We start from the raw sequence: 12,041 nt of genomic DNA on the forward strand, positions 1-12,041 counted from the left end.
CTAGATCACAGGAGATCCAGCATCGGTCGCTGGCGGATCTCATCAATCTCCTCCATGGTCAGTAGTCTGACCGGGCGTCGTGCATGTCGAGCCAAAGTGATCCGAATCCTCTGATGCAGCCTCCGTCGATGCTGTGTAGTCCTCCTCAGTCGTGGCGTCTGGATCTCCCCAGCTCAGTCGCTCGGTCGATCAGTGTGCCTCTGGTGTGAGACGACGAGCTCTGCTGCGGTGGTAACTCCTCCGGGTGTCCAGTGGCAGCTCTAAAGAAGTTTGTGATATGTCTCTAAGACTGGCTGGCCTCTCCTCTCATCAGGCTCTCTCTGTGTCTGCGCAGCTCGAGCAAAAACAAACCCAGGCATCTCTGATCCTCGTACCGCATGACTCTAGAGAATGGTCCAAAGCCCTCTCTGAACAAGCAATGGAAGCGGCCTCGTATCTCGTAGTAGACGGGGCAGTGGCATGTGTAGTGCAACTCTGTCTCAGGCTCGATGTCACACAGGGGGCATGTCCTGGCCTCTGCTGGTACTCCGCTGTATCTCCCAGTCTCAATCCGCAACTGGTGTGACGATGTGCGTATCTGGCCAATAGCACATCATATCCCATGAGACAAGTGGGTGTCCATGTATCTGGGCCTCGTCACAAAACCATCCTCCGTAAGCTGGAGGAGATGCTCTCTGTAGAAAGCCATCTTCGTGCCCAGCTCATGTGCCGGCTGTATCTATGTTCTCTTCGTGTCTAGCTGAGTCAAGTCCTGGCGAATGAGCCTGGTGATCTCGGACTATGTAAGAGTCAGAGAGGGCGCATCCAGTGAGTATTGGAAGGGAGGCAATCTGTCTATGCTGAACCCATGCGCCTGAAACCATGATGCCATCTCCCCATACCAGCATGCTGCATCTCCCTGCATGGCTAACTGTCGAGAGGATTCAAGTGCAAGGCGTGCATATCTGTCTCTAGGAAGTTCCCACATGTGGTGTATGAAGGAGACAGATCTGGTGAGCGCCTCAACCACTAGTGGCGGGGCAGCTAGCTCTGCTCGTACAATAGTACGTGGTACTGAGGCTTTGGCTCTAATGAGCCGCGAGATCATAGAGACCAGAGGCTTCTCCATGTTCCCCCATCCATCACTGCGGCCTGTCCTCCCGTGATGATCCAGTGAGAGGTCATTTTGTGATAGATTGCTTGCAAACACCTAAATACAAGCTCAATCAAGCCTGTAGGCTTGTTCTTGGCTCCACCAAAAAGAAAAGATAAGTAAAGAAAGACCACAAAAGAACTGTAACTTGAGGTTTAACATGATTCAACACATGTGCAGTCTATTGCTGGTTATGCTCGTGAAAACAAATCACACAACGCTATGTTTAAAAGACCCACAACTTACTTTCTTGCGTATGTACGGATTTCCGTTCTTCAGCAGTTTTGCAACTTCAGTGGCAAGATCACTAGCCATTTCAGAAGAGCACAAATTTGCGAATGCACAAAGAGCAACTCCAACAGTAAATTGGTTCGCATTGTTAAAATCACTTACTGGAATTTAAGGACTACATGCATAAAATCCCATAAATTGCTTTCTGTGACACACAATACCACCCTTGGGAGAGAACATGAACTTCAAGGAGGTGCAAAGATTGATAAATTGGCTATTGGTCGTGAGCAGCTCAATGAAAGGTCGAGTTTTTCACACAAATCGTGAGTGTTATGTTATTATTTATTTTATTCATATACGTGGAGGCATCTTTGTGCTAGAAACACACCAGTGAGTTAGAGACATGGCAAGAACCTGGAAAATGAGCACATCCAGACAGATGCTTAAAACAATGAGGCAGTGTAAAACAAAGTTTGGATACTTCTTGATAGAATTGGTAACAAGCATGAGCAGTTCTTGTTTTTCATCCAGCAGTAGCATAAAGCCAAGATATCCCATCCTCTTTTCTGGAAACCCACTTGCAGCTATCAATTTCACACATTCCATCTGTCCAAAATGTGTTGGGTAACCCAACATGTGCATGAACATGAGTTTAACAACATTCCGATGCCGTTTGGGGTCATCATCTTTGAATGCTGCACGAAGCGCTGCACTTTCTTTGGCAATCATGTCTCTCTCCTCAGCTGCAGTTTTGCATGCTCGAACTTTCCGGATGAGATCCCTGGTTCAAGGATCTAAAACTTTAGCATCTTAGACTACAAATCACATACATGAATCTTTCTCAATGAGACGACAGATTATAATATGCATGCGTTCCAAAAACTAGCATATTCTGTCTGCTTGTGTTCTTTATAAATGTGTACATATTAAATGATTCTAGCAATCTTTGATAACTTCACCCTGTTGTCATACACTGACTATATTGACAATAGACAGAATTAGCTTATATAACCAGATACACAAAGATGTATGCAATGAAATGAAATTTTTATTTACACCTGCAAAAGGCCTAAAAGACCTTAGAGACTAGAAGATTACATCATTGTCATATGATCCAAATGTCACTATAGAAAATACAAAAGACTAAGATAACAAACGCTAAAATCTGTATTTACATCTCGAAAAGGCCTAAACAACCTATGGTACCAAGACATTACATATTCATCATCATACAATGCAATGTCCAATGCAAAAGAAAAGGTTAAAAGTGCTAAAAGTGTTGGCAAAAAAGTAAAGTCAATGGAGGCAGCTGTAGCATATTTCAGAGAGCATGATCTCTTCAGTAGGCTGTCACTGTAAGTACAATCGCATAAACTCTCTCCTGGGCCACTGCATTATGGCATCAATCTCCGCCTCTCAACAATGGCTTTGATAAGGGGATAGTAAATATATCGACGCGATCTGTGAGGGGCGAGGGCGTAGCGATCTACTAATCTTTGTAGCTCTATCCAAGGTCCCTTACACTGGAAAGTATGGAAGAAATCTGTCACCTGCCTCTAAATGGGAACTCTGCTAAAGCATGAACTTGTTAGACTAGTTGCACTCATATTACTTCACCTTTGTCTAGGGTGTAGTTGTCTGGCTAGAGTGTCACCCCAGCTGGCTACCCACTGCATACTATTTAGGCTGCATCTTTGTCCCCGACTGCCCACTTTTGAGTCCGCCCCTTGTTTTATGTCCAGAGCCCATTTTTGCCCATTTATGTTCTCGGCTCCCCTATTTATTTTTCGCAGGGTTGTTGGGTGATTTTATCTAGCTACACTTCTAGCCCCTATATAGGCAAGGAGACATGGTAGGCTAGGAGCCCTCACATAGTTGTATATGTCGCCTATTGGCTCTCTATGGTTAACAGTGCTTATACCTCTCATATCTCTAGCGGTTTTGTCTTATACACCCATGCACCACATCTTACACCCCCAGTTTGAATAGGATGGAGCTAGTCAGCTTGATGCACTTCATGATTGTACTTCCCTAAGTATATATTATATGTATAGGTATATGGATATGTGTATATGTGTGTGTGTGTGTGTGTGTGTGTGTGTGTGTATATATATATATATATAGTCAAAAATTGATGACGTGGCAAAGCAACCCAGATACACACACGCACCCACAAAGTGATGACGTCACTGCCTGTATGGAATCCCGCAATTCACGCTAACGTGGCAGCTGTACAGGACCCCGCGATTTGTGTTGGCCTATGTAGCAGGGCTACAGTGTCACTGGCAGGACAGACAGTTAGTTCAATTGGTCACACTAGGTCACAGTTGGTCAGTTTACACTGGACGAACTCTTCCCTAGGCAGTGACACGTGGCAAGTGATACGGATGGTGGTCTAGTGGACACCGAGGCTAGATCACCACCACCTCAGTTTGGAGATAGGCTTAGCTGGATTGGGATATCTGCTAGCAGTTGGTGGCTCCTTACATATGAGTGGTTGGGTCCAGGGTCGGATACACTATCAGCATCATCTACTTGTGTGGTTAGTCGTCTAGAGTCTATCACCTTGAGTTATGCACAGCACGTTTGCACCATCCCTGTACAGTTGAGCCTCGACACCCCCACAATATACCCATGAGATCTGGGCTGGAGTTGAGTGTGCTGCCATGCCAGAGTCTGTATTGGTTTCTTTGAGTTAGTCGATGTTCATGCTGTTCATGTTCAGGTTCACTGTTGAGCCGTGTTGTTATTGCTCTGTTGTTCATTGTCTTCATTCTGTGGAGTGAGATCTCATGCACACTGCACTGAGGAGCACCCATTATAGAGGGCATGACACATTATCTCCGCTACAGCCTGCTGACGTGGCAGAATGTATGGAACTCCGCGATTTGCGCTGATGCTGACATGGCCTGGCTGTACGGATTTCCGCAATTGGCGCTGACTACTTTTCCTGGCAGATTTTAGCCAAAGATACTTTTGGACCAAATTGCTTTTAAGTTTAATGCTTTTGGGACTCTGCTTTTAGCATCCCTTATAACCTTTATAATGAACCCAAGGGGCTCACTCTGCAGAGCATTTGGACGCACAATCTGAGAACGAACACCCGCGGGCGGTTGTACTTTGCTCAAAGATTAATATAAAAAGAAATACCGAAAGGGGCGCCAGTCTTGGGCCAATATCTCTTGGCACGGAACTACACCGGACCGTGTCTACTCTCTTATTTTGTGAAGTGTTTTGAAGTGAATCTCTGCTGTGTCGCGACATAATCTTGACTTGGGGTGTCCAATTTTGTTACAGTGGTATCAAAGCACGGCCGATTTCTCTTCCACCAGGAAATCTGATCCCTTTTCTCGCGATACTTATGGATTCCGAAAAGAATCAATCGACCTCTTCTGCAACCGCTAAGACGGGAGGAGGTAATGCAGAAGATTTAAACGACTTAATAGGAGATGAGTATGGGCCACTTCAGCCTACACAGTATGAACTTTTGGAGATGCAACGTCGACAACAGGTTGACGACTGCACAAAGCAGATGCTTCAGTTTGCTAAAGATCTCCAGTTTGCAAAATTTTTGACTCAGCAATCCATGGTTGAAGTGCATACTCAGTGGCAGAAAGCCACCGAACCACCAATTAAACCGGCAATCAAGAAACCTCCTACTCCAAGGATGTTTACAAAAGAGGAACTTCAAGAGGTGGTTTAGGCCCAGATCAATCAGCTTTGAGACACGAAAAATCAATCGAAAAAGCAATTGAAGAAGCGCAAGAAGGGGACTAACTACCCTGGTTACTTGGGCCGTCAATCTTCTTTTGCATCTACAAGAAAGCAGAAGAAGCATGTGCATTTTGAAAGACTACCCAGTTCTTCTTCCTCTTCTTCTGACAGTCCTTCTAGCTCTTTCAACTCGAGTGAGGAGGACAAAAAGGGCAAGAAGCGAAGCAGAAGGCAAAGCTTCGGAAAAAGCAAGAAAAAGGCAAAGAAACTCAGATTCCGACCATTTTCTGATAGCTCTACGGACGAGTCATCCTCTGACACTTCGGACTCCGACAACCACATGTTTTATGCGAAGAAGAAGCACTTTTAGAGAGCCAACCAATGCGACTTTCTCGAAGACAAGAGCAAGAAGATTAAGGAATTTAAAGAGGGTGGACAGTCAATAAAATTTGAATCCTTTTTTGGATTCCGAGATGCTCCGAGGACTTTGGCCTTCATCCAACAGTTTGACATAGCCTTCTCTAGAGGGCATTACTCAGAGCACTCCAAGATCAGGAGGGCTGCATCTTTTCTAAAAGGAAATGCTCGAACATGGTGGTTCACGCTTCTTCTGAGGAAAGAAGCTCCAGTCAAGTGGTTGAAATTCAAACGGCTCTTTATTTCTTCTTGGCTGACCCGGAAGTACGAACGGGATGTAAGAACCGCTTGGAACCATCTTCGGATGACCAAGGGAGATTCTTTGGATGCATATTGTGAAAGGTTCTGAGACTCTTTTCTACCGACCTCTTCGTTTAAGAAGGTCACCTTTAAGGAGCAGATTGAGCGGTTTTGCTGCGGACTCTCGAGCAGAGCAAAGTTAGAGGAGATCAATGTGCTAGAGTCTTCAAATGCTCCTATTGTAGAGACTCTTCCAGCGGTTGTTATGCCACTTACCTCTGACGTATTGGTCTTCACAACAGATCTACCTGTCGAAGCTCTTGTTACAGAAGATGCGCAGTATGCACAGAATTGGATAGTAGATTTTGGTGCGAGTTTCCATGTGACCACATAGAGAGTGGTTCTCTACTTATTCTCACTCTTGTGGCAAAGTGAGACTTGGTGATGTTTATGAACTAGACATTGAGGGTGTCGGAAACGTCAAATTGCATCTAAGGAATGGCACGCATTTTACTTTATGTAATGTCAGAATGTGCCCAAGTTGACTAAAAGCTTGATTTCTATTGGTCGGCTTGATGATTTGGGCTACAACACCATATTTGGCAATGGTTCGTGGATAGTACGCAAAGGTAATCTTGTTGTACTCAGAGATCAGAAGCATGGTACCTTGTATTCCATGCATGTGTCAGATGTTGGTCATGATTACATATCTATAGCCGAGCTGCCGTCTACTGAGTTGTGGCGTTGCCGGCTAGGTCATATTAGCCAAAAAGGAATGAGAACTTTGACTCGTTTTGGCTACTTACCTGTCTTGTCTTATGTTGACTTTCCTATTTGTGAGCACTGTATCTATGGCAAGCAAACTAGGTCCGTTCACTTACCATTGGGTCAAAAGCGAGCTGAACCTCTAGATTTAGTACACAGTGATATTTGTGGTCCTATGTCAACCAAATCTCTAGGGGGGGCCAGCTATTTTGTGACATTCATAGATGACTCTACGCAAAAGGTGTGGGCATATTTTTTGAAACATAAGGATCAAGTTCTTCCTGTGTTCCAGAAATTTTTAGCACTCGTTGAGAATCAGTCTGGCAAGAAACTCAAGAGGTTGCGGACTGACAACCGTGGAGAGTATGTCTCCAAGGAGTTTGACAATTTCTGTGCTAAAAGGGGGATTAAAAGGCAGTTTACTGCACCATACACACCATCTCAGAATAGAGTTGCTGAGCGCATGAATCGTATGATTCAGGAAAGAGTCACAGCCATGCTTTCTAGGGCAAATCTCACACAAGGCTTTTGGGCACAAGCCGTCTTGACCGCAGTGCACATTATAAATTGTTCACCTAGTACGCCATTGAATTATGAGATTCCAGAAGAGTTATGGTCTAAACGTAAGCCCCACTATGACCATCTACGTGTTTTTGGTTGTGAAGCTTATGCTCACGTGCCTAAACAACTTCGACAGAAATTAGAGCCAAAGTCACACAAATGTATTTTCATTGGATATGGTGCAGATGGAGAGATGAGATATTGTCTCTGGCACCCAGAATCTCGTCGAGTCATCCGCAGTTTAGATGTGATCTTCAATGAGTCGAAGATGCATAAACAACCTATCATGGAAATAGAGATTCGGAGAGTCACTTTTGAGGATGTTGCCTCGGAGACGGTGAAATCAACTCAACGGGCTAGTGATGTACCTTCCTGTTAGGTGTAGCGGAATGAATGTTTGAACTTTGCTCAAGATGAGTGCTCCGAATTGTGCTCAAGGTTCCTTTTGTTCTTATGGAAGGGAGAGCCTTCCGTTCTTAATGAAAGAGTGCAATGGCCACAAACAAAGTGAATGGACACTGTGCGTGAAAGTGTATGAGACTAAGAGATAGAGAAGAGAATACGACACCAGAGACATTGTAAAACCCTCCTCCGAAGGCCCCACTCTACAGCAAGAGCGGTCTACTTATGATTGCACAAATCTCTACAATGCTTGGACTTGCCGACAATGTCGACAACGATGAGGACGACGATGAGACAGCTGAAAACTGAAAATGCTAAGGGCTGAAATCTGCAAATCTTTATCTGCTGAATTCTGACTCTGTCGGTGACGACGGTACGACGACGACGCGCTGAAAACGCAGATGCTGAAATCTGCGTTTTCCGGGCTGAAACTATAAACCTTGCGGGATCAGACCGTGCGGCGAGGATCTGTTGCGGGAAGGTGACATCTGCGAGCTTCGAGACTTCTTCTACGGGTACTGAATGCTGAAAACTGAAAACGCTGATGTTCCTTGATATTCCGTCGCGATGATCTGCAAAAACGCTAAGTTGTCCTGCATATGTAAAAACGCTAGGGCTGGATTCTGCTTTGCTGCTGCCAGTTGTCCTGCAAATGCAAAACGCTAGGCTGATCTGATGCTCCACTGTCGCCGGAATCTGCAAGTGCAAAAACACTGGTTGATCTGGTCCAAAATGCTAGGTTGTCGCTGTGGAGCAAAAACGCTAGGCCTCTTGTGTTCTGCTGAGAAGTTGCCTGTTGAGCAAGGTGCTCCTGCTGCCTCTTCTGCCAGAAAGTGCTAGCTCTGGTTTGCTTATATACAAACTTAGCAAAATTGCCCTACCTACTTTCCAACAAAAGTCACTTAAAAATAATAAGTGAAAAATGTCAAAAATACGGAAAATAGGCCTATGCACTGTAAAAATGCTACTGATGGGATCTGACTGGAATCTGATGGTCATGCTGTGTGCAACCAGAGGATATGCATCTAATCTAAGTGTCTGGACATGCACGATCTGCGAACAGAATCACAAAAATGCCAGATCACTTCCTATTCTAGACTGACTTGACTGAACTGAACCCTGGTCATGTTGTAGCTTCTCCACGGACACATAGGGTTGGATGTGTCACGTGACATCCCCTCCTTTTCAAAGTAAGGTACTGGTACCGAACTATATGGCGTCGAGGGAGATCGCCAATAGCATCCGAAATCCTGGAAGGGACTCTTCGCCGGCCCACTCTGATGTGTGGGTCGTGCGGTACTTGAACTTCATAAAGGTCTGCAACGCTTGCTTCTTTGGGCCGCACCGAAAGAGACACAAAGTCTTCTGTGGCTCCTTCGATGCTTCAACTTCGTCTAGAGTCATGCTTCTTTCTCCTTCAAGAATCTCAATGGCTGAAAATTCCTGAAACCATTTCCAACACAAAACCATAAACATACCTATTCCATGTAAAGTGACTAGAAAAAATCTTGTCTTCCTCAAAGACTGTGCATGCAATGTAGATGAACAAAGAGACGGAGTGCCAAACCGTTCACCACACACACGCAAACAATGAGATCGAATCTTTCTCTTCTGATCTAAAGCAATCAACTGTGGCAATTCACAACAGAAATGCCCATGCTTGGTGCTCATACTTTCATGTGCTCTTTCTACAACTGTGTCGTGCCAAGGAAGAGACATGGAATGTGACTTCCTTGAATGCATACTTTTCATCTTTTCATGAATAATCCGCATACATCCGTGCGCATCCATGAGTGAAACGTGCTCAACGTACAATATGTCATGCCTAGGAAAAGGGATCACATAAAAACGCTGACGAAAATACATGAAACAATCACGAATGAAACACTCGAACAATGCGTGCTACTAATCATGCGAACACATAATACTTCCTGTAAGGGTTCTTTGGACCTAGGCTGGAGAGCCAAGATCTGTTCTTCGTGACTGATCGAATCTGCAAATGAGGTTAGCTTCACTAACGAAAGTAATAACTAACACATCATCCCTGTGAACAATCACATCATCTTCATGCAACTCATCATGCTTGTGAGAAAACGCATCTTGATCATGCAAATCATCATGCTTGTCAGTGTCATCCAAATCATCATGCTCATCATTATCATTCAAACCATCATGCTTATCATTATCAGGCAATTCATCATGCTTATGATTGTCATTCAAATCATCATGCAAATCCTATGTGTCATACTGTGGAGAAGAGACTGAGAAAGTCTCCTGTTCCTGATTCTGTGCAAATTGCGCCTGCACAATAGAAAAAATTCGCCACAACTCTTTCATGTGTTGATCGCTCTTCTCTTGTCTTGCTTTGTTCTCGCGGTCATATTCTGCTTGTCTTTCGTTGTTCTCGTCATCAAATTTGGCTCTTCTTTCTTTGGCTTCCAAGCGTGCTTGCTCGCTCTCACGCGCTATGGCTACCATTCTTTCTTCATATTTGCGGTAAATGGCTGCTATTCTTTCTTCGCTTTCTAACTTCTTGTCCATCATCCTCTTGTCGAAAGCTTCCATAGGAGTTAGTGCAATCCTTGGCGTAGATGGGGAAGGGTCGGAAAAACCTCCTGGTGGGAAAAATTCTTCGTCGCCTCTCTCATGCTCATTACCTCCAAGCGAAGTATCCCTTGCGCTTCGAGTGATGACCATTCTAAAGTCGTGGGTTCTTGTGGGTTCTTGTGGTCTTGGGTTCTTAAGTTCACGAGGAACGTGGGTCTTGGTTCTTGGGTTCTTGAGTTCTTGAGGTTCTTCTTTTGCTTGCAATCTGTGTTAGAGAAGGATCTTCTCTTCACCCGAGTTCTGCTCTTTTCCGCTGGCGCACCCCCTGGCGGCCTTGCGCTCACACCAAGGTTGCTTTTTCCCACCTCACGTCGATTGGCCGGCCGCTAAGTGCACGGTCCGCTCTCAATGAGTGAAAAGGGCACAAGGGGAGGCTGGACAAGCCCTTCTTTCTTGGGATTCCTGTCACTCTTCAAAAACACAATTAGTAATCGACACGCCCAAGGAATCTTGGGTTACAAGCGACCGCAACAAGCAAAAAAAAAATTGTGGTTCTTGTGGTTCTTTCCTTGAGTGATACAGAACACTACCAAAGCTCTAATACCAATGTTAGGTGCAGCGGAATGAATGTTTGAACTTTGCTCAAGATAAGTGCTCCAAACTGTGCTCAAGGTTCCTTTTGTTCTTATGGAAGGGAGAGCCTTCCGTTCTTAATGAAAGAGTGCAATGGACACAAACAAAGTGAATGAACACTGTGCGTGAAAGTGTATGAGACTGAGAGATAGAGAAGAGAATACGACACCAGAGAAGTTGTAAAACCCTCCTCCGAAGGCCCCACTCTCTATGGCGAGGGTGGTCTACTTATGATTGCACAAATCTCTACAATGAGACTTGCCGACGATGTCGACAACGATGAGGACGATAACGAGACGGCTGAAAACTGAAAATGCTAAGGGCTGAAATCTGCAAATCTTTATCTACTAAATTCTGACTCTATGTCGGTGACGATGTCTATGACGACGGTACGACGACGACACGCTGAAAACCTGCGTTTTCCAGGCTGAAACTATAAACCTTGCGGGATCAGACCGTGCGGTGAGGATCTGCTGCGAGAAGGTGAGATTTGCGAGGTTCGCGGCTTCTTCTACGGGTACTGAATGCTGAAAACTAAAACGCTGATGTTCCTTGATGTTCCGTCACGATGATCTGCAAAAACGTTGAGTTGTCCTGCAGATGCAAAAACGCTAGGGCTGAATTCTGCTTTGCTGCTGCCGGTTGTCCTGCAAATGCAAAACGCTAGGCTGATCTGATGCTCTACTGTCGCCGGAATCTGCAAGTGCAAAAACGCTGGTGATCTGGTAAAAAACGCTAGGTTGTCGTTGTGGAGCAAAAACGCTAGGCCTCTTGGGTTCTGCTGAGAAGTTGCCTGTTGAGCAAGGTGCTCCTGCTGCCTCTTCTGCCAGAAAGTGCTAGCTCTGGTTTGCTTATATACAAACCTAGCAAAATTGCCCTGCCTACTTTCCAACAAAAGTCACTTAAAAATAATAAGTGAAAAATGTCAAAAATAGGGAAAATAGACCTATGCACTGTAAAAATGCTATTGATGGGATCTGATTGGAATCTGATCGTCATCTTGTGTGCAACCAGAGGATATGCATCTAATCTAAGTGTCTGGACATACACGGTTTGCGAACAGACTCACAAAAGTGCCAGATCACTTCCTATCCTAGACTGACTTGACTGAACTGAACCTGGTCATGCTGTCCATGGACACATAGGGTTGGATGTGTCACGTGACACTTCCACTAGCAATGCTCCAGAGGGAGCGGATAGCAATGGTCAAGGAGTGAGACGGTCTACTAGAGTCTCTCGTCCACCTGCGCGTTTCGAGCCAGGTCTTGATTACATCATGTTGATCGATTGCGGTGAGCCAAGCTGCTACCAAGAAGACATGATGACGGATGATGTGGTGAAGTGGGAGCAGGCTATGGAATCTGAGTATAACTCGATTCTGGCTAATGACACTTGGGAC

The 12,041-nt window shown here is 45.0% G+C and overlaps 1 protein-coding gene across 5 annotated transcripts in view; it reads right to left on the reverse strand.

The window, feature by feature from the left end:
- Positions 1–12,041, reverse strand: part of LOC147429159 (AP-1 complex subunit gamma-2-like) — a 244,286-nt gene that overhangs the window by 197,760 nt on the left and 34,485 nt on the right. For 4 of the 5 annotated variants that reach the window (XR_015185812.1, XR_015185811.1, XM_086495289.1 and 1 more), the window contains exons 2-3: positions 1,845–2,144; positions 1,379–1,520 (exon numbers count right to left, since the gene is read on the reverse strand). Coding sequence is in view for 3 of the 5 variants with exons in the window: in XM_086495289.1 (XP_086351415.1) it covers positions 1,379–1,520; positions 1,845–2,144 (442 nt within the window). In the remaining 2 variants the exon portion in view is untranslated. Of the gene's footprint in view, positions 1–1,378; positions 1,525–1,844; positions 2,145–12,041 lie in introns of those variants that run through there. The other variant, XM_086495291.1, reaches the window with a different exon arrangement.

This window comes from Adiantum capillus-veneris, chromosome 22 (assembly GCF_014529385.1).
Source record: "Adiantum capillus-veneris isolate H3 chromosome 22, ASM1452938v2, whole genome shotgun sequence".
Taxonomy (NCBI): domain Eukaryota; kingdom Viridiplantae; phylum Streptophyta; class Polypodiopsida; order Polypodiales; family Pteridaceae; genus Adiantum; species Adiantum capillus-veneris.